This window comes from Oreochromis aureus, linkage group 17, assembly GCF_013358895.1.
Source record: "Oreochromis aureus strain Israel breed Guangdong linkage group 17, ZZ_aureus, whole genome shotgun sequence".
NCBI classification, from domain to species: domain Eukaryota; kingdom Metazoa; phylum Chordata; class Actinopteri; order Cichliformes; family Cichlidae; genus Oreochromis; species Oreochromis aureus.
In genome coordinates, this window is record NC_052958.1 from 27,392,727 (window position 1) to 27,415,537 (window position 22,811).

The 22,811-nt window shown below is 41.6% G+C and overlaps 1 protein-coding gene across 2 annotated transcripts in view; it reads left to right on the forward strand.

The window, feature by feature from the left end:
* The window catches only part of si:ch211-191a24.3 (tensin-3), a 53,592-nt gene extending 40,551 nt beyond the window's left edge, over positions 1 to 13,041 (forward strand). For both annotated transcript variants that reach the window (XM_031732423.2, XM_039600986.1), the window contains 11 exons: positions 4,104 to 4,251; positions 6,051 to 6,478; positions 8,128 to 8,211; positions 8,359 to 8,487; positions 8,726 to 8,821; positions 9,022 to 9,099; positions 10,367 to 10,444; positions 10,537 to 10,705; positions 10,801 to 10,869; positions 11,836 to 11,865; positions 12,229 to 13,041. In XM_031732423.2, coding sequence (XP_031588283.1) covers positions 4,104 to 4,251; positions 6,051 to 6,478; positions 8,128 to 8,211; positions 8,359 to 8,487; positions 8,726 to 8,821; positions 9,022 to 9,099; positions 10,367 to 10,444; positions 10,537 to 10,705; positions 10,801 to 10,869; positions 11,836 to 11,865; positions 12,229 to 12,370 — 1,451 coding nt within the window. In that variant the 3' untranslated portion in view covers positions 12,371 to 13,041. The remainder of the gene's footprint in view (positions 1 to 4,103; positions 4,252 to 6,050; positions 6,479 to 8,127; positions 8,212 to 8,358; positions 8,488 to 8,725; positions 8,822 to 9,021; positions 9,100 to 10,366; positions 10,445 to 10,536; positions 10,706 to 10,800; positions 10,870 to 11,835; positions 11,866 to 12,228) is intronic.
* The last annotated feature ends 9,770 nt before the right edge of the window (positions 13,042 to 22,811 follow it).

Below are 22,811 nucleotides of genomic sequence, written 5' to 3' on the forward strand. Positions count from 1 at the left end.
ATCAAAATTCAGTGGACAGATGTTTCACACATAATTCCTTTCAGCTGCTCTTTCCTGGAGTTATTTTTCTTTCTGCTTTACCTTCTTCCAAGCTTCTTTAAACTGGCAAGATTCATTATACATCTATAAATGTCATCTTCCAGCATCTTTTGCACTCAAGCAGCCTCCTGCCTACACACTGTTACAGTTAGCACTAAGCCTGCTCTTGTTATACCTTCTGCACCTGTGTTTTAGCTTATGTTTATTTATTCAGTAGATGCTTCAAGTGAATCCATGTTGAATGAGACACAATCCAGATAAAAATGTGTTCATGCACTTCAGTCTATCCGGAGAGATAAATGCAGATTAACTCACCTTTGTTGCTTGGAAATTGTGCTCTGGGTTCTGTAGTTTTGATGTATCCAGTCTGTTTCTATGTAATTATACATAAGGTTATATCCTATGATTTGACTAATAGAATAATACAGTTGGTCTAAGGTGTTATATTTTTGTATCTTTAAAACAAGTGAGGAGATTCACCAAAGCCCAGTACTACTTGAACAAGCTTTATTTTGAACTGACAATCATGCAAAGATGGACAAAGCAAAGGATCAGTAATAACAGATCAGATAAGAGAATTTGGTATATATATATATATGCTCTTAAAAATACATATCCTGCAATGCAGTCTTATAAGAAACTTATAAAGAAATATATTGCAAGAAGAATCTGTTTTCTATTTTCATACGTAGCACAGGTTGGTTTTTTTTTCATCTTTAATTTGTACCTGCCTGAAAGAGTGTTGCTATGGATACTGTGTAGCATAACTACTGCCATTAAAAGGTGTAATAGCAGGCTGTGGATGCAGTCACCGAGCTAAGTCACTAAGGTCAGAGGTCAGGTTGGGGTCAGCTGGTGTTGCCACACGTATGGCTGTTCTGTAATTAAGCAAACGTGCTGGGATGAGGCGCGATGAGCCACAGATGTGAAAAATGACAGTGAAGATAATTGACCGTGGGAACGGTGGGGAGATGAGAATCGGCTGCATTCTGGGAATCATCCCCAGAGAGGAATATAGACAGTGACTGTGGGAATGGCTGCTGCCCTCGCTTCAGTTTGCGTGTGTTCAACACAGCCCGGGATTATCTTTGCTGTCTGAATTGCACATTATTGCTTATGTGTGTATGTGTGTGTGTGTTTGTGTGCGCCTGCTTTTACTTATGTAACTTTTTGTGCACTGAGCTCTTGACCTTTAACCTTCCAGAGTTCAATTTAAGTGTCAACTGTTACTTTTTGGTGTATCGGATACTGTGTGGGAATGTGGTGTTTGTCAATAAGTACATTTCTTTATGTATTTATACATCTTATATTTCTGATACTGCACCACATTTCAGTAATTGGAGTCGCACTTATTCCTCTACAAAAACTGATTCACGGAAGATTATTTCTTAATTTTCAGGCAACATACCAACTGTTTCATGGTGTTAGGTTTTCAGGAAGAAGAGTTCACTGTTTTTCCTTCATTCTTTTTAATTTTTCAAAAATAATTTAGATATTTAAATTCTTTTAATTTGAATTAATTTGAAGAGGTCCCTTTTGGCTCTAAGTATCTGATGTGGGTGCTTTTGCAATAAGTAATGATATTATAACACTAATCTATTTTTTTTTTGTTGCATGAACTACTTCTATCTTTAACTTTTATTAGTATATTTTCTGGACTATGATGCACTTTTCCTTGTAACATAAAAAATAGCATCTTTGCATATGTAAGAACCCATTTATTTTCTCCAAGACCTGCAGACAAATAGCTGTAATGAATAAGCATTCAGATAATGACTCTGTAGAAGTCACTCTACAACACAACAAAAGTCCTTCAAAACTCTGTAAGAAAATGAAGCCATTTTAGCAGAAGCAGAGGTCTGTACCTAGCTTCTATTCAAATTTTCTTATTTATCAGATGCGTTTAGAAATTCAGTCACCAACTGGCCAGAGAAGTGCCAATTCAAGTGGCACCAGTTTATAGTTTAAAGCATACAAAAGAAACTTTTTGATGTGAGTCATTTCCACAGCAGCTGCCATTACATTGACATTTTACATTTAAACTTTAGGACATTATGCCATACAGAGTGTTGGCACTGTAAAAATGTATGTGAACATTAAACTATGGGAAATTCATAGCATCATGGCAAGAAGCCATAGCATTTCACTAGTGGCTGATGAAAAATACACTCATTATTTGCTATACTACTCCTGGATTTACCTTAGAAATGTTCCTTTCTTCTGTCTGTTTTTTGTTTGTTTTGTTTTTTTGTTAATATGCACCAGAATCCAGACACGGTTAGTTAATAATAACAGGACTTGTCACCCAGAGAGTTGATATTGTTTTTTAGGTTACCTTAGGAATTTAGGGACTGATAAAATGTAAGCTAGTTAACTTTAAGTTTTACTCTTTAAACTGTTGCACAGTTTATTCTGTTACACACACACACACACACACACACACACACACACACACACACACACACACACACACACACACACACACACACACACACACACACACACACACACACACACACGGTATACTTTACACACTGGGCCTTATTTGTAACAAATTCTTTGAATTCATTAACTCACTGTCAGCATGTAGGATTATATAATCCACTTGAGACGATGCCGCTTGTCCAGTATGATCACAAACAAAGCTCAGTCCAAATGCCTCCATCTTCCAGTACTTGAATGGAGAGAACGAGCGGAAGGGGGGGCAGCCGGCCAAACAGGGAGCTCTTTATAGTGACTGACTATTTTCACGGTGACTCATCGTACTTCACAGTCCTGTCTGCAGCCTGAGGAAGCCTGCCCTCATGTTTGCTGAATGACACACTGCATGTTCAGAATGCCCTGCTGGGATGTTTAGAGTGACCTCCATCCCTCCTGGAACACACACACAGACACACACACACTGTCAGTTCACAGAAATGTACTTTCTTGGCAGATTAGCTCCGATAACCTCTCACTAACTCTCTTCTATATGTGCGATTTGAGTTGTAACTGAATGTTAGTCCCAATGGTTACACAGAATTTTTTCATGCTGAAAAACGAAGCTTAAAAAATGGTCAGTTTGGTAAAGTCGGCACTACTGAAATATCAGTCATGTGTCCTTTACATTTAGCTCTTTTATGTAGCAACTTAATTAAAAACAGAAGCCATGTGGGCCTGTTATGTGTTCCTCTTTTTCTGTGATAGTCTGGCCATTTAGCAGTCCAAGGTGATAGTCCATCCCAGCAGTACTGAACAATTGCTAATTCACATTGTCGATAGTCAACCAAGAAAAGCCATAAGTTTGACCTTACCTACATCTTTAGTAAAACAACTATAGACTGGGACATTTACAAATACAGTATATATGTTGGCCAAACTGTTGTGAACTGCAGCCTCAACTGTGTGCATGTGTCTGTGCAACAATGTGATTGGCTCATATATTTTTGTAGTTCAGCTGTTGATTGGATCTCTGGGGCAAAGGAAAGGAGAGCCAGCTTTGTCTTTATCAATGCAGAATTCTCCCAGAGATTTCTAACTGGGATTTGTTGAGTGTCCAACAAAATAACCAAGTGCTGTTCAAACCTTCTGTTTGCAAAAGGCAGCCAATCAGAATAAAGTTGGCTTAAAGGTTGTGTGATCTTAATATACTGTGTGACGTGAACTGCGCAAGATTCAGTTTAGGACAAACAAGAATTTTTTTGAATCATGAATCATGCAAAGCTAGTCTACTAGAGTCCAAGAATAAAATATAATAACGGAAATCTAGGCAATCTAAGCAAGTCTCCATAAAAAGTGAGAACAAATAAATAAATAATAAATACTTTAATATACTTTAAAGAATTATTCCTTAAATGAAAAACAGTTTCTGTCAAACCTGAACAGGTGTGTTTCAACTCTCAGTCTATAATCCAAACAAAGGTAGGGTCCCAAACAAAAGCTTAAACAAGCACCAGTTAGCAGTGATTTTGTGGGGTAGTTTCTTGAACTACGTAAAACCCTGGGATTGTTTTTCTTTTTGTTTTGGACACTAAACATAGTAGAATAGCAATCACTTCATTTTGTATTCCTTATTTTTTTTCCAGATTCCCGGAGTTTCCTGGACAGCATGAACCACGGCAGCAGCTCCACAGAGGGAGAGATATTCAGATCAGACGTTCCTGCTTCCTGTCAGAGGATCTTTGGCTCCATGTGCTCAGTGTCATCAGGCAGCCCCCTCCCACACGCAGACAGGTACACAGACACTTCCATACCCATACTGACCAGGTATGTTTCCAAAAAGCAGTTTAGAATGACCATATTAATGCAGAAGTTTTACAGCTGCAAATGCTGTGAGTCTCCACTCCTACCACACCCCAAAAGCACAAAGGTGTTCTTTTGAATTCAGATCTGGTTCAGCCACAGAAGCCCATATTCATGCTCAAGGAACCAGTTTAGGATGAATGAAAGAGCCAATATAACATGATGCACATAGTCAATAAGGATACATGCTAAATTTAAACAAACAGATTGTGGCTTTTGAGACATGATTGATTGGTTGATAAGAAGCTTCAATTCTGCCAAGTAAACATTCCCCACCCCAATCCACCGGCAGCAGGAGCAGAAGCTAGACTGTTGATAGAAGGCATGCTGGGGTCATGGATCTCTTCATGCCAAATTCAAATTCTAAAATCTGCAGCCTCAGCAGAAATCCAGAGTAGTAGAGATTACTCTCTTGTGAACTTGTGCCTTTTAGGGCCGCAAAAATGAAATGTGGGCTTGATAAAAAAAATGTGATAGATCTTGCATAGTTGCACGGCAGTTAGCGCTGCCACCTCACATCAAGAAGGTTTGAAAGTTGCTGCGTTAATAATTCATCATCTTAATCATGTTACGTTGTTAAACTGATCATGGGATAGTAATAATAATTAGATTAATTATTAATTTTAACCTACACTATATTGTCAAAAGTATTCACTCACCCATCCAAATCATTAGAATCAGGTGTCCCAATCACTTCCATGGCCACAGGTGTATAAAATCCAGCACCTAGACACGCAGACTGCTTCTACAAACATTTGTGAAAGGCTCTGTTGCTCTCAGGAGTTCAGTAAATTCCCGCATGGTACCGTGATAGGATGCCACCTATGCAACAAGTCCAGTCCAGTCATCAAATTTCCTCGCTACTAAATATTCCACAGTCAACTGTTAGTGGTATTATAAGAGAGTGGAAGTGTTTGGGAATGACAGCAATTCAGCCATGAAGTGGTAGGTCACTTAAAAACCACAGAGCGGGGTCAGTGGATGCCGAGGTACATAGTATGGCGAGGGTGCCAAATTTCTGCGGAATCAGTCAGTACAGAACTCCTTCATGTGGCCTTCAGATTAGCTTAAGAACATATGCGTAGAAAGCTTCATGGAATGGGTTTCCATGCCAAAGGAGCTGCATCCATGCATTACATCACCAAGTTTTCTGGAGTGATGAATCAGGCTTTGTCATCTGTCTCTCTGATGGACAAGCCTGGGTTTGGCGGTACCAGGTATTTGTCTGACTAACAGTTTGGGAATAGCCCTTTCCTGTTCAAACATGACTGCGCACCAGTGCACTAAGTAAGATCCTTCAAGACATGGATGAGGGTGTTTGGTGTAGAAGAACTTGACTGGCCTAGAGTCCTGACCTTGGGGATGAATTAGAGCGCAGACTGTGAGCCAGGCCTTCCTATCAAACATCAGTGTCTGACCTCACGAATGCGCTTCTGAAAGAATGGTCAACTACTCCCATAAACACACTGCTAAATGTGGAAAGCCTTTCCTGAAGAGTTGAAGCTGTTATATCTGCAAAGGGTGGGCTGACAGCATTTTAAGTGCTGTGGATTAAGAACAGGATGTCACTCGAGATCATAGGCCTGTGAAGGCAGAAGCCAGTACTTTTGGCAATATAGTGTATGTTGGCTGTAACACTTCACACTGATGCATTGCCTGACTTTGTGTTTATCTTTTGTCTTTTTTACGTGTATGCCTTAAATTCCACATCATAACCTTCTCTCCTGCAGCTCCACTCCTCCTCCAGTGTGGCACGACCATAACTCCCTGAACTCCCCGTATCCTTCCCAGCCATCACCTCCTCTATCTCTCAACTCTCCCAATGCCCACAGTTCTCCTCATGGGCCCGCAGTGGCCCACAGGGGGACGGACAGCACAGACTTGTCCTCATTATTGTTGGGGAATGGTGGCCTGGAGGAGAGCCTGCTGGAGGCAATGGAGGGCCTTGGTAGTTTTAACCTGCTCGGAGAGGAGGGCCTTGCTCCACTGTTGCCTGAGAAAAGAAGGGGAGGTGAAGGGGGAGAGCTTAGCTCCCGCTCCCCTTCACTGAGTGGATATTCTAGCCCTCGTAGTGGAAGCAGTCTCAGCATCCCTTTCTCATCTTCCATGACCCCTGACCCCCTAAGAGGAATCAGTGGGACTTCGTCACCTGGAGCAGGTAAACTGTCCCACATAGATTCTCTGAATGTGGCACTGATAATTTATTTTCTCTGTTCCCGACATGAACATCTCAAACTATAAAGATAGCTTTATAAAACTTCATATGGAAATTTCTCACCACCCCAAACCCAGTCTTACTATTAACAACTTTTTGAACCAGAACCACACAAATGCAGCAAGCATCCCAAACTGAAGATGACTTTCATTTCCTTGACCAGATACATCAGACTGTACACTGCACCAATTGGCTTTCTTGAACGGTCCCTGTCAAATCAAACATCCAAAACTATCCTTTTGGTTTACTGAGCTGGGGTTGTTACAGGATATGGTAAACACAGGAGAGATTTATATTACAAAGTTGATCCAGTGGGACATTTTATGCTTCCACCTCAGGATTGAAGGTGGATTCTAATATCAAAAGAATCTTTGTTTACATTAAAGTAAAACAGAAAATGCTTCACTGAGGTGACAACAATTGAAGGAGAAAAAAAGGCTAAATGCACACATCAGGGAAAGCACCAAATAACAATAGTTGCTTCAAGGTGCTTTATATTGTAAGACAAAGACCCTACAAATAATAGAAAGAAAAATCCAACAATAAGATGACTCGCTTTGTGCAATCACTTGGCGACAATGCAAAGGAAAAACTCCCTTTTAACAGGAAGAAACCTCCAGCAGAACCAGGGCTCAAGGAGGAGTGGCCATCTGCTATGACCACTTGGAGGTGAGGGAAGTGAGACAGAACAAAACAGATGCTGTGGAAGAGAACCAGAGATTAATAATAGCTAATAAATGAATGCAGAGAGGATTGTAAACACATAGTGTGTGAGAAAGGTAGTGAAGAAGAAACACTTCTGCATTAAGGGAAAGCCCCCAGGAGCCTACAGCTATTGCAGTGTAACTAAGAGAGGATTCAGGGTCACCTGATCCAGCTCTGACTATATGCTTTATCAAAAAGGAAGCTGGTTCCACAGAAGAGCGGCCGAAAAGCCGAAGGCTCTGCCTCCCATTTTTCTTTTAAATGTCATAGGAATAGAGGGAGCAACAGTAATAGTGATCCAGCAGTCTGAGAGCAGTCTGTGCTCTGTTGGGGTGATATTATGGTTCTATGAGGTCTTTAAGATAAGATGGGCACTTCTCCTCATTTACAATGAGAAGTGTTTTTCGAAAGCTCAAATATGTCAAAACAGGCATCACTAAATTGAACAGCTAGCTAATTAAGGTGTAAGAGTGTTTGAAATGTAATAACAAAGAGCCCAACATAATAATGTGTATAATGTAAAGCTGTTTTCAGAGTCAAATCTGGGAGACAGAATTTGTTTCATTCCAATTAGCTAATTTCATGTTTTATATTATAATATGTTAAAATGATCAAGGCTATTTAGGAACATGATTCAAACGTGACCACATGTTGGCTGTTAACTTACCATTAGGTCACTAGTTAGGTTTTGTTATAGAAAAGTTAAAAGAAAATTTTATTCACCTGAGTTTTAAAGTGGTGGCACCAAAAATCACGAATCAGGCTAACTGAAGATATTTTTGTCTGTGTGGCTACATGGTGTACTCACCCTTTAACTGTGAGTCTGGTCATATTTGGCTCAAAGCTGGTGTGAAACCTAACAGAGAGCTTTAACCTGTGTCTTGCAGACTCTGGCAGTAAGCAGGACACTGTGAAGTTTGTTCAGGACACTTCCAAGTTCTGGTACAAACCCGACATTTCCAGAGACCAAGGTAAATATTGGTCTTGGACCACAGCGGTTAATGGCCACTTGTGAGAAGATAATACACCCTTGTGCAAAGGTTTCCTCTATGTACAATGCAGACTGAGTCTAACTTTAGCTTATCTCTGCTTCCTCCTTCTGTTGACCTACTGAACAGCCATCGCCGTGCTGAAGGACAAAGAGCCGGGCTCGTTCATTGTCAGAGACAGCCATTCATTTCGTGGTGCATACGGTTTGGCCATGAAGGTGGCCACACCTCCTCCATCAGTGATACAGAGCAAAAAAGGTGGGTTGAATGCCATGTTCTGCGTACACAAACTTTCTGTGAGCTGCCAAGAGAGCACTGCAAAAATGATATTTAAAGGTGCAAACCTCAGCACTGTGACTCAGCTAAATGGGAGTGTGCTTCCTTGTATTTTGGACTTTTATCACTATTTTAATTTACAGTTCATGTTAATTAAATATTAACCTTTAATGTCATTTATAGATATGAATAAACTAAGCCATGAGGCCATGTTTTGCAGGAGGAGATCTGTCTAATGAGCTGGTGAGACACTTCCTGATAGAGTGCACACAGAAAGGTGTTCGGCTTAAAGGATGCCCCAATGAGCCTTACTTTGGTGAGAACACTGCACATGCTATGATCCAGATTTTTATAAAAGTAAAACATAAGCTTGGAGAGCAGCATGCTTCCTCATAGCTGTTTAAAGTCCATCCCAGGTCATAACAGACAAGCACCATGCTGCCCCCTACTGGTCAGTACACTGGAGTGCAGCTGGCTCATCTCAATAGTCATACGCATGATGATTTTTGTTGACAGGAAGTCTCACAGCGCTGGTGTGTCAACACTCCATCACGCCACTGGCTCTGCCCTGTAAACTCATCCTGCCTGACAAAGGTAACGAAATATGAATTTATATCACAAAATGGGAACACAAGTGGAGCTGGGAATCGATTAACTCAGTCAGTTAAGCACAGAATATTACAAAAGGGGCACTGCAAAGAGAGATGCTTTAAATACAGTACTGTGCCCTAATTTCTGTATATTTGGTTCAAGTGATCCAGACTTTCTTGTCATTTTCAAAATGGTCTTGATCAGTAGAACTGGAGTTCTCTGGGCTTTTTGATTGGCTGTCAAAGTTTTACTTTGGACATTGGCTGCCTTTTCCTTCATTTTCAGCCCAGGCCTCGTCTCTGACCATTTTCAGAGCAAGTTTTTTGTTTGTTTGTTTATGAAGCCACTTAAATCATTCTAGCATAAAAAGTCTCTGCTTTCCCAAAATGTTTTCATTCTTTGTCTGACATCTGTATATGAAAAAGGACTTCACAAAGCAGTGCAGTAAATGCCCAAATACATTTCCAAATGGAGTGTAGCAAAAAGAAAAATGCTTTGATACATTTTGCTGAAGAACTCATGGGCCATATCTCACACTATTAAATTTCTCTCCACACTTTGCTTGGATGGAGCTGAATCTGCTGATATAGGCTTACATTTATTTCCACCTATATTTTCTTATATATTCATTTTGTTTACTTTTTCCAAAATATGCAAGACAAATGTTTTCAAATTAGTTCCTTGTCTTTGAAAGTCACTCGGATTTCCAAATCATGTCGAAAGATTATCTGGAACACGCTTGTCATAGTTATTAGGAACTGAATTTTATGAATGGATTTTATGTTGTTTGCAAATAGCAAGAGTTTGATTTTTAAAAACCAATTGTTGTTTTCCTTTTTGCATATTTTTGTGCAGTTATGGTTACAGGTTCTCCCAGCGTGTCAGTACGCTTGTATTTTTAGTTATTCTTTTACACCAAGCTCACCCTGAATCAACTCCATCAGTCAAGACTGATGGCCCAAAGAAAACTGGATGGGCTACAATTGGGCTAAAGAATGTTGCCATGTACAGTCTTTGTATTCGCTTTCTGACATGTCGACATGTGACTACGATATATTCAAACAGCCCAAGCTGAGAAAAATACTTCAGTTAGATGGTTTATCCCCAGGCTTCTGAATATTCACACACTTTTACACTACCATGTACTAGAGATGAAACAGGAGTTACGTACCTCGTGTCTGCTTGGTTACAAATGCAGTTTGTGTTGTTAATGCACTCGTGTAATTTGTGAGTTTTTCCAAGAGAGCTCATCACTATCTTGTGTTTGCAGACCCGCTAGAGGAGCTGAATGACTCCTCTACACAAACAGCAACAAACTCAGCAGCTGAGCTTCTCAAACAAGGAGCAGGTACGACACTTTAAATTAATTTGTGCACACAGAATAATCATTTATTATCAGCAGAAGCTTGTCAGACTTGTTCTTTCTTTGTGTCGTTGTAGCATGCAATGTGTGGTACCTGGGCTCTGTAGAGCTGGAATCTCTCACGGGACACCAGGCGGTCCAGAAGGCAACCACAGTCACGCTCTCCATGGATCCTCCACCTCCCTCCACTGTCGTACATTTTAAAGTCTCAGCGCAGGGAATCACACTCACTGACAACCAGCGGAAGTGAGCATTTTGTGTACCTGCAGGCCAAACATACACAAATACACACAGATTAGAAATCTGATGTGTTCACACAGACTCTTTGTTTGACCCTGCAGGTTGTTCTTCAGGAGACACTACGCTGTCAACACCGTCATATTCTGTTCTCTGGACCCACAGGGCAGGAAGTGAGTACTGGACATGGATAACAAAAATGCAGCTTTGCACACACTTCAAGGCATCTGTGTAACAAAACAAAGAGAGGTTTCTCCAGGTTCAGTCTGTACTCATGAAGTAGGTGTCTGATACTTACAGGAGTATGGCTGAAAAATGGCTTTCAAACAGTGGAAAAAAACGCTTCTTGGGTCACTGTTAACATCCCTTCATGACCCACTTTAAAGTCATTGTGTGAGAAACATCGGATGCTAACTGCTACTAAAGACAACATGAACAGAAAATGTGCTTTGGAATAACACAACTAATATAATTCAGCCATGGTAGCAGCATGCATATTAGTGCATATCCACTTATGCATTTCCATAAACTGCATATATAAGATGGCTATAACATCCAAGTCTAAAATGTCTCTAAAAATGATTGAAAAAAAATATATGATTTGTTATTTAATTCTGTATTTTTCTCATATAAATGGATAATTAAGCCATGCTGTTTCCAACTCTAATTCTAAAAAGAGAACAGAAGGACCATAGGTCACTTCTTGCAAAGAAAACAAAAAAACAACAACAAAAAAAACAAGTAAAGCAACTGAAGTTATAAAAGCCTAATAGTCCAACATTACTGCCAGGGTAAGATGGGTGCGGATGGATACCTGGGAAGAATGTGTATTTTCCAAATCAGGAAACAAATTTTTAAGAATTCACAGAGTTTAAAGAATCAAAACAGACTCTGGCCAATGTTTACAGGAAAATGGGTACAAAAAAGTGAACAGGTTATATTACTGAAGAATGGGAGACGTTTGATGGAAAAGTGGTAAAAAAACACATCCTCAGTTTGTACCTGAAATGTCCTTTTTCGTATCAATGGGACTTTAATTTCATTCATCAGGGTTACCTTATCTAAACTGAACTCATTGAATATATTGTGTCGAAAGCTGACGCAAGTGTCATGATTTTAATTTGTTCTGTCCCAAACAGGTGGACACGAGACAGCGGCTCCACTGCAAAGTAAGTCAGCTTTAGAAAGGGTCTTCTAATGCATGTTGTCAGTTAATCAGAGTGTGCATCATGGTTAGAAAAATCATATGAATTTCTTTTGTAAATGTACTAAAGCTGATTAAACTGTAGAGCAGGTTCAATATCAATATCAATCAATATCAGTGGTACTTGTTTTAAAAATCCAGTTGTTTTGTTTAATCTTTGAACTATTGCTAAAAATGTCAAACAAATGGGGTCTTACTGTACTTTTGTGAGGACCACAGCTCGTTTCCATCTAATCCATGTTTGGCGTTAAGTCTCTGTTCTGAGAGGTGAAAAGTTTCCCTGCTGTTGTGTAAATTTCTCTTGTGTGTCTCTCTCGTTTTCTTCCAGGATCTTTGGATTTGTTGCCAGAAAATCTCAGAGTGAGACTGAAAATGTGTGCCATCTGTTTGCTGAGCACGACCCTGAGCAGCCGGCGAGTGCCATTGTCAACTTTGTCTCGAAGGTCATGATCGGGTCGCACAAGAAGTAGCGAGAAAGAGACTTGAGCAGTGGAGTAAAGAACTTGGACTTATAGGAATCCTGCCCAAAAGTCATATAAATATGAGAAACTTTGAACCCTTACACTCCAGCGCCTTCAGCTCCTACTCCTACCTGCGGAGTACATTTGTCTTTTGCACTGCAGGATGTTAGCACCAGAGGGAGCCAAAACTATGAAAGTATGAAAGTCAGTTCACATTTTGGCTATTTTATTGAACCTTTATTTTGAAACTTATTCTAAACGCACTTATGACATTGATCATGCTTGTGGCAGACAGTGCAAACTGCCCATTGTAGCACACTTATTTCAAATCAAGGAATATTAGATAGTCCGCACACAAACACATATTTCTAAACACAATTCCAATTCTGATTTTTCTGTGTTTCACTTGTAAAAAGAGTCAAAACAGGTTTCATCATCAGCTTTGTGTAAACTAATTGTTATGTTCAGTGAAACCAACAATATTTTAGCATGACAGGCAATATTTTGGTTTCCCTGTACTTAAGATGAATCATTTCTGTCATGTTTATGTATTGGTTGAGATATTTATCCATTTTAAAGATGTGTCATTGTCTTTATTTTCCCAAAATATATTTGTCATATATTTTTTGTATATTAACACATATTGTACATTAGCATTAAAGGAAGTGTACTTAAGAATTTATGGAGTTTTCTTTAATATGGAAAAATACTGTTTTACACAGTGAGCTATTACATATACAGTTGTTCATGTGTCTTTTATTGATCCGGTTTGTGTACAGTTATTATGCCCTAAATTTTCTCTTTGGATCTTTTGATGAATGTCGATGAATGTCTGAGGTATTGTTATTGTTTCCATGTTACAAAATGACAGTTTTTTTCCATTCAATTACTGGAGCATGTCAAAGATTAACTTTTGTTTGTTTCTGTCGCTCTGATGTAAAAAATCGAGTGTACCGTTTCAGTCCACCGCAGCTTAACAGTTTGATCCTGAGAGCAGACACATGTCCCTTAACAGTTGTATCTGCCCATCCAAACTCTGCCCAATCAGACATGCAGTACGTCCCGGTATGGTGACCCCTTATGATTAAGCAAGCTGAAAGTAACTTCAGATAACTGATCTCAATGTCATCACATTGGCTCACTCATTTAGGTCACAGTATTTAAGCTCCTGTTGCCTGTCTAAAGTTATGTATCTGCAAGCCGTTTTGCAACCCACCTTCCCCTCAGATCCTTCTTTCTAGCTCCATCTGAGTTAATCACTGTCATCTTCCCTGTGCTGGTTTCTTCATGTGAGAAGTCTTAGATCAGAGCATACTGCAAAATTTAAATCACTGCAGGTGGAAGTGATTTAAATGGGGACAGTGCAATCAAACTGGAGAAGGTGGAGTGGTAAATGGACTGATTCTCACACATTGCTTTTCTACTCCTGAGCACTCAAAGCGCTTTATATACTTGCCTCATTCCCACCAGCACTTGTTTCTGTGCTTTTTCTATCTAACATTCACACTGTGATGGATGCATCAGGGAGCAACTGGGGCTTAGTATCGTGCCCAAGGATATTTGGCATGCAGACCGGAGCAGGAAGGAATTGAACTACCAACTTTCAAATTAGCAGATGATCTTCTCTACCTCCTGAGCTACAGCTGCCCGAGTCTGGATGAGTGTCAGAAATGTACAAAAGAATGGAAATGCCATTCTTCTTTAACTATATTGTTATTGACTAAAATTTCTTTTTTTCTATTTTTTTTTTTTTTATTTTTTTTTTTTTAGCAAAAATTAGCTAACTGTGATGATTATTTTGAAGTTCCTTTCAAGATTAATTTCATGTCCTTCCTTTTCTGAACTTTACAATATGATAAAAATCCCACAAGAGCTTCCTCTTCCTCTCATTCTTAGGAGCAATAATAATGTTCCCTCTGCTTGGTTTAATCAAGTTTTAATTTGGTTTTTAACACTTTGAGAATGACTTAGTGACTGAACAGAAACCAGAAACAGTAAAAAACTATTAAATAAAGATGATTTAAATGCCATTTACTATTTATTATATTTCTACCAAGCCTTCTTATGGATGAGTTGAGTGCATAGATGAATACATTTGACTGCTGTTGTAAAAAAATGAAGAGGAATTTTTCACTGATGTATGTAACCCGAATTCAATTTGGTTTATGTTACTTATTTAACTATAAAGAGTGTGTTTGGTGTTTATAATGTGAAAAACGATGTTCAGTAATTTTGGGTGAGGATTTTAAAAACCATTGTGTAGTTTGCAGCATTGTCAACAGATGGCAGCAGTCAGTCGCCATATCTTATACTGAATCCAGAACTCTCAAGTATTGCTTAATTTTCTGATGTTTCTTGGTTTCGTTTTTCTGACTGCACTCGTTTTCATAATAGAATACTGCAGACCAAACTGAGCAGGTCTGCAAATGCGCGAGGAACCACTCTCCTGAAAACCAGCCGATGCCAGTGTGTGTCCAAGCTTGTGTCTCAAGAAGAAGAGTATCTTTGGGACACTTGTCATAAAAGGGTGCTATACATGCCTGTTAGGTCTCAGGGGGCCTCACAGATTGGCTGATGTCTGTCTGTGTCTGTATGTCGCGCCTTGCTTTAGGAGGCCAGATCATCAGATACCGGCTCTATTCAAGTTCTTGCTCAGTGGGGAGTGCCGAGGAACTGGAAGTGGGACACGCTGCCGTCCTGCAGTCCTGCCTGGCTTGGAGGGACAGCATGGAGGGTGGGGGTGGGGGGTTGGGGTAGTTATGGTGTGTGTGTGTGTGTGTGTTGGGGTGGGGGTAGTTGCTGGTGGTGGATGACCTCACCATCACGGGAAACTTTCCCACAGCCTGCACACAAAGAAGGCCGTCAAAAGGTAAAAAGGATGAGAAAGAATAGAAATTTAACACAGTGTGTAAAAAAAGGAGGCAAAGTGCGGAAGAACAGTTAGTGGATGAGAAAGAGGCTGTTTCGAAGGGGGACTCGTGTTCCCTTTTCAGCAATTCAGAGATTTGGAGGCTTGATAGAGGCTCTGCTTTCACTCTGACAGGCCTGACACAGACTCCGCTCACAGCAGCGACCCTCAACCCGGCTCTTATTCCCTCTTTGCTGAGTCACCTGCCGCCATCTTGTTTCCCAGCTGGACATCTGCTTGCACTTCCTGTTGCACTTCCTGTCAGACAGCCCGCCGGCACCTGGTCGCACGGTGGTTTTCACAGTAGCCACCGCTGCCGCCGCCGCCGCTGCTGGACGACACCACATTCCTGGCATTGCTCGCCCCGAATAGTGTTTGGAAATCCAAAGACCAGCTTCCGTTGGGGAATGCCACCCTCACAGAGTCCCTCTCAGCCTCTGATCCCCAACCTCGTCTCACTTTATTTGAGTTAGCTATTTAAAGCCCATGCTAAGTGTGCTGCTGGCTGCACAGGGAAGCAAACACACGCTCCATCTCGCACGGTAAAACCACACCACAAATAATCCCTCTCCTATTTTTATTTTGAGCAGGGCTGAAGGGATACAGCCTGCAGGGATGACTGGAAAGATGGACTGATTTTGTTTATGTGTCATTTCATGATCATCCCTGGCTGATTAGACGGTATATAATAACTAAGCAGCTAATTACGGGGGGAAAAAGTCAAGTAACCAACATGACTAAATATTTAAATATTGACTTTTTTTTATTTTTGTTTTTATCTGACAGCTATGGTAACATTTTGAATAGAGATATTGTATAAGGAACACATTCAACTTAGAAATGTACAGCATTGGCTTACTAAGTTTTCTGATCATTCAAATGTAGAATTATATTTAGAAACTTGTCTTTAATCAGCTTGGGGAATCAGTCATTAGGCATTTTTAGAGTGGAGTGTGCATTTCTTTGTGTTTTAACGTAACAGGAACTACCAACCATCAAATTACTTGGAACCCTTTATTACTTTGACCACTTTATTGGGTTTTTTTTAGCTCTTACTTTTGAGTGGGCACTCTAGAAAAGAACCTGGCATAGGTGTGTGGTGACTGCTCAAGGTGTAAAGATATGTTGACTGCTGCTGAAAGGGTAACTGCAATTTGCCCTTTGAATTAAAAGCAAAACAAAACAACCTGTAATCATTCAGTCACTAGACTAGCTGTGTAGACGTAACAATGAAACAAACATGGCACATCAGTAAAGTCCAGATTTTACTAACAGTTCCTGCAACTGAGGACAAACAACCCTGCTGTAAATGTAAAAAATTGCTAGCACTGACTCTCAACTGTCTGGGGCATCCCCAGACTGTGTAGATGTAGAGAGTAAATGATTAAGCAGAAATTAAAACTAGTATCTTTTATAGGATGTTAGGATCCTTATACTGGTAACGTGAGCACAAAGCATTCCTTAGTCAGGTTTTTGGCAGCATAAGTGGTACAGTGAGCTGAAGACCACCAGAAGAAGCTTGCTGTAAGGTTACTGGCGTCTTGCATGCACATAAAGAAGACAGTCTTGTTGTAATGTTTTAGTGTGTGTCTTAAAACAACATCCACAGTCAGCATGAAATCCAGTAACCTTGACCTATTATTTGCCACTTAAGCAATTTTTAAACATGAACTTCAGTATTTCAGTATTTTTTTGCAGTATTTTCCACAGCTGTCTTTTCTTGCTCAACAGCTGATGACCTCTTACTATGGGAAATACTCCATAAGGATTCAACAGTTCAGCTGCCTGAAGCTGCATGAGGCTGCACATTTGGTAGCTGTAAATTCAGGAGGCTATAAGCTGTGCAACCTGGCATCACTCTGACTTTTTACATGTAAGCTGGCAGGTTAAAGGAAGGCTGAAACAATTGTGTCTCACATTTTCTTACACCTCTTAACTACTAGAGAAGTTACGGTCTGAGGCCCATACTGAAAATGTCGTTATAAACCCAGCAAACCAGGGCCCGTATCCCTAAAGATTCTGAGAATCCTCTCAGAGAGCTCCTAACTTAACCTAAAAATTCCTTGCCAGGAGTTTTAGCTTAGAAGTGATTCCAGAACATTTTCAGTGAACTCTGAGCAAGGAATGGATGGAAAATCCTATCTTAGTGAGGAGGTGTGGTTGACCCCGTTGCTAGGTATGAGTCATCATTTCAAAAGCCGTGATTGGTTGATCCTACAAGCTTGATGGAAATGAGCTTTTGGTGAGAATGAGCAAAGGATGTACCCTCAAACAATAAACATAATTATACACTCTAATCTTATGCTGACTGTAATTGTAAATAATATTTCACATTCAAGAAAATATCTGGAAAATGAATAGTAAGCTGTAGGGGTTATAGCCTAACATTAGAATCTAAAATATGTGAAAACTTAAACTCATTACACCCTGTTCAAATAATGATTCGTGTCTTATTTGCTCATATCAATATCCTAGCTGGCATATTTTGTACTTTCACTCCCATATGGACCCCATTGAAAACAAGATGGCCAATCTCAAGGGGCTGTCCCTAATGAAGAAGAAATCACAATGTTACAAGTCCAGTGTGGTCTTAACGAGGGTAAGACGGCTCAGCTTTTATCAATGTCTGTGATTGCTGGCTGGTCTATTTGTAAAGGCTTGTTAACAAATATCCTACAAACACAGAAAATGGAGAAAAAAGGACTCATAAGCCGAACTGGACTGAGGAGCAAGGTTTGTTGCTGGCCCAGTTGGTGAACGAACATAAAGGTATCTCTCCTGCCTCTTCTGTTGGCCATTTTGTGCAGCTGCTTAGGGGAACTCCTAAGCCACTAAAAGTCCTCTTCCCTGCTCTTAGCAGATCTCGCCTTAGGAGCCCTTTTAAGCGCTAGGAATCTTGAGGAATAGCTTTTATATTAACTGGGATTGTCGTGTCACTTTTAGGGGAAATTCTAAGAAAACGTCACGGCTCTGAGAATTTTCTTAGAATTTGGCCGCTAGGAGCCACTTTTTGCACAAAGATTCTTTAGGGATACGGGCCCAGGTCATTGGAACTACATATTGTTTATTCAGTGGCTTACTGGCAATGCACCCTTTGCATTCCCATTTGATGAACACAGAACATGAATGCATCATAGATTTATGACTCTGAGACATCCAGGCGGCAGTATTTTGTGTGTGTGGCACACTTTCACAGATTTCACACAGCTATGTCTCATGAGCTACACACACACACACACACACACACACACACACACACACACACACACACACACACACACACAAAGTGATATATGCACTTGCACACCAATCAAGGTTTGTGGCCTACGTGAGCTCCGGCACATGCTGAGAAAACAGTGCCTTTATGGCTGTCCTCCTCATTGCTTTGTCTCCAGTATAACTGATTGAAACACACTGTTTCACACACATACACAGACACGCACGCACACACAAAAGGTTTGGTACTTGGGTATCAGCGTCAGTCTTAATGAACCTGTCTCCAGGGGGCGGGGCTGGGGTAATGTCCCACACAAAGAGCTCCCGCTGGGCCGCTGAGCCAACCAGAGGCCAACAGATTAACTTGCATTACATCAGCATCTCCACAATACACCTAATGAGGGAGGGATTATGTCCATATGCCCAAGTGTGTAAATGTGTGTGTCGGCTCTCCTGGCACTATTGCATCACTAATTAAATGCGATGACTCACTTTTGCTGATTCAGTGTCCATTGATAAGTGCAAATTTAAGAAGCACACACAGATGTATATCTTAACATATATACTGTGTGCCCCTGAAGCTGCATCAGAGGTGGGAAACAACAAAGTGCTCTGCTACTAGGCATGGGAATCGAAAAGTACAATTTCGATTCCATTATCGATATCACTTCCTTGTTGATTCGTGTATCAATTCTCATTGGGTTCTCATTGGCTCCGCTTTGAGTATCACCACCATCAAGCAGCAATAAACACATTCATGCAAATGTTTGTGCATGTAGGAAGTATTTGCCCTCTTTCCTGTGATCCGTGTTGGGGATGTTATTCAGAAAAAGTAATTATTTCTCATACTACACAGAAAACCTTTCTTGAAAGAAATTCAGTGCATTACTTACATTAATTACATTAGTTCACATTTTTAGCTAAAATGGCCTGTAACAAATATTTCATAACTTCATAATTAGCATTTAACGAAATAAAGCTGAAGCTACAGTCCCACACATCAACACATATCCTAATGAATACACACATATAATATGGTCTTTCTCTTAGTATTTATGTAAGAACGCAAAGCCACTAACACCACCAGCAAAGATGGAAATGATCGCCACAGTGATTCTAGTTTAGAAATATGAACAGATAGAAATGGAGGCTGCAGCCTGACGGCTCATCACTGCCTTTTAATCACAGAAGATCAGGCTCTGCTGTGCTGGAGTCTGCATACGATAATATACGAAAATCACTTTGAGTTCTTGGCGAGCTTAGCGTTAGCGTGCTGTCTTTGCATGGCACTCGCAAAGAGTTGAAGTTGTGTTAGCAGCATAATGCAGTTGTTTCTGTCCTTGATGCAGTTTTCACTTTACCATCACGCCCTTGTACTTTTGTGTAATGAAAATTAAAATATTTTTCATATCTGCACTGAAGATTGTGCCACTAATTTCCTCCTCCAGCAGAAGAACTGAAATCAGCTGATTGTAGCGCACAGGATCGATAGGCGAGCAGATTAACAATGATAAGGAATGTGACTACGATTCCCATGCCTATTTGTTACTGTACTTAAAAAGAGGTATATGTTCTTTACTTTAGGCATTTATTTTTCTGGCAACTTTTAACTTGTATTCCCTAAATTGTAACACAATCATCTGTACTTGCTACTGCTTACACTTTCATAGCAAACTTGTTATTTTAGGTTTGCATACAAGGGAAGTTTTTGTTTCATGTCACTGCATGCCTTCCAGCCCTCAAACTGAATTCAAACTAAAAGAAGGGACAATAACAAAGACAACCATGTTGGTGTAGCCATCACTGGTACTTATCGCACATACCAAGATGATGTGTTGTACTATACTCTGCGCTTAAAGTGTGCCGGAATGATCTGGAATGTTATTTTTGGTGCAGGTGTCCAGAAGTTGTATTGTGGTAATTCAGCAGCTACTTAGCTTTGGAGAAGATGAGCGAGCATAAAGGGAAGAACATTTTTTCAAATGACAGGTCATTTTAAATGCAATATTTCTAACAGCTCAAAACATATCAGCAAACACACAAACTGTTTCTGTGTAGTTTGTTGCAAATCTATCTATTAGCTAAAGATGCAGCTTCTATGTTTCCCAGGGAGGACAAGAATGTGAGATAACTTAGACATCGAGAACTATGTAACAAAGACAGGACAGGAGAAGAAGAACTTTAAAAAAGAGTTATTTTTAAAGGTGAGGATCCCTCAGTGATATTTGATAAACTGAAAAATTAAAGCTAACTAATTAAAGCTTCTGTGCAAATCACAGTTTGGCCATAACGAACACCTTGTTCGAACATAAGAGTGTCCATAAGTGCACGTGGCACCAGGACGCTCTAGGCCGCAGGTCGACGATCGATTTTGTAATCGTATCACCAGACCTGCGACCATATGTTCTGGACACTCGGGTAAAGAGAGGGGCTGAGCTGTCAACTGATCACCACCTGGTGGTGAGTTGGATCAGGTGGCGGGGGAGGACGCTGGACCGACCCGGTGCACCTAAACGCGTAGTGAGGGTGTGCTGGGAATGTCTAGCAGAGGCCCCAGTCCGCGGGATCTTCAACGCACACCTCCGGCAGAGCTTCAACAGCATTCCGAGGGAGACTGGGGACATTGAGTCCGAATGGACCATGTTCAGCGTCTCCATCGCCGAAGCTGCTGCATTGAGCTGCGGCCGCAAGGTGGTTGGTGCCTGCCGTGGTGGTAATTCCCGAACCAAATGGTGGACACCAGAGGTGAAGGGAGCCACCAAGCTGAAGAAGGAGTCCTATCGGGCTTGGTTAGCCTGTGGGACTCCGGAGGCAGCCGACAGGTATCGACAGGCCAAGCGGAATGCGGCTCGGGCAGTGGCTGAAGCAAAAACTCGGGTGTGGGAGGAGTTCGGAGAGGCCATGGAAAAAGACTTTCGGACTGCCTCGAAGAGATTCTGGCATACCATCAGGCGTCTCAGGAGGGGAAAGCGGTGCTCTACCTGCACTGTGTATAGTGCTGGCAGAGCGCTGCTGACGTCGACTGAGAAAATTGTCAGGCGGTGGAAGGAATACTTCGAGGACCTCCTTAATCCCACTGACACGTCTTCCAAGGAGGAAGCAGAGTCTGGGGATGAGGGAATGACCCGCCAGTTTCGGGCGAGGTCACTGAGGCAGTTAAACAACTCCTTGGTGGCAGAGCCCTGGTGTTGATGAGGTCCGCCCGAGTTCCTGAAGGCTCTGGATGTTGTAGGGCTGTCCTGGTTGACACGCCTCTACAATGTTGCGTGGAGATCAGGGGCAGTACCCCTGGACTGGCAGACCGGGGTGGTGGTCCCCATCTTTAAGAAGGGAGACCGGAGGGTGTGTTCCAACTATAGGGGATCACACTCCTCAGCCTCCCTGGGAAAGTCTATGCCAGGGTGCTGGAAAGGAGAGTTCGTCCGTTAGTCGAACCTCGGATACAGGAGGAACAATGCGGTTTTCGTCCTGGTCGCGGAACACTGGACCAGCTCTTTATCCTCTCAAGGATACTTGAGGGTGCATGGGAGTTTGCCCAACCAGTCTACATGTGTTTTGTGGACTTGGAGAAGGCATTCGACCGTGTCCCTCGGGGTGTCCTGTGGGAGGTGTTATGGGGAGTATGGGGTGTCTGGCCCATTGCTACGGGCCATTCGATCCCTATACAACCGTTGCAAGAGTTTGGTTCGCATTGCCGGCAATAAGTCGGACTCGTTCCCGGTGGGTGATGGGCCCGCCAGGGCTGCCCTTGTCACCGGTTCTGTTCATAATTTTTATGGACAGGATTTCTAGGCGCAGCCAAGTGGCGGAGGGCTTTCACTTTGGTGGCCTCAGAATCTCATCTCTGCTTTTGCAGATGATGTGGTTCTGTTGGCTTCATCAGGTGAGGGCCTCCAGCTCACACTGGAGCGGTTCGCAGCCGAGTGTGAAGCAGCGGGAATGAGGATCAGCACCTCCAAATCTGAGGCCATGGTTCTCAACCGGAAAAGGGTGGAGTGCCCACTCCGGTCGGGGATGAGTTCCTGCCCCAAGTGGAGGAGTTCAAGTATCTCGGGGTCTTGTTCGCGAGTGATGGGAGAAGGGAGCGGAGATCGACAGACGGATTGGTGCTGCGGCTGCAGTGATGCGGACGCTGCACCGGTCCGTCGTGGTGAAGAGGGAGCTGAGTGTAAAAGCGAAGCTCTCAATTTACGGTCGATCTACATCCCTACCCTCACCTATGGCCACGAGCTGTGGGTAGTGACCGAAAAGAACGAGATCGCGGATACAAGCGGCAGAAATGAGCTTCCTCCGAAGGGTGGCTGGCCTCTCCCTTAGAGATAGGGT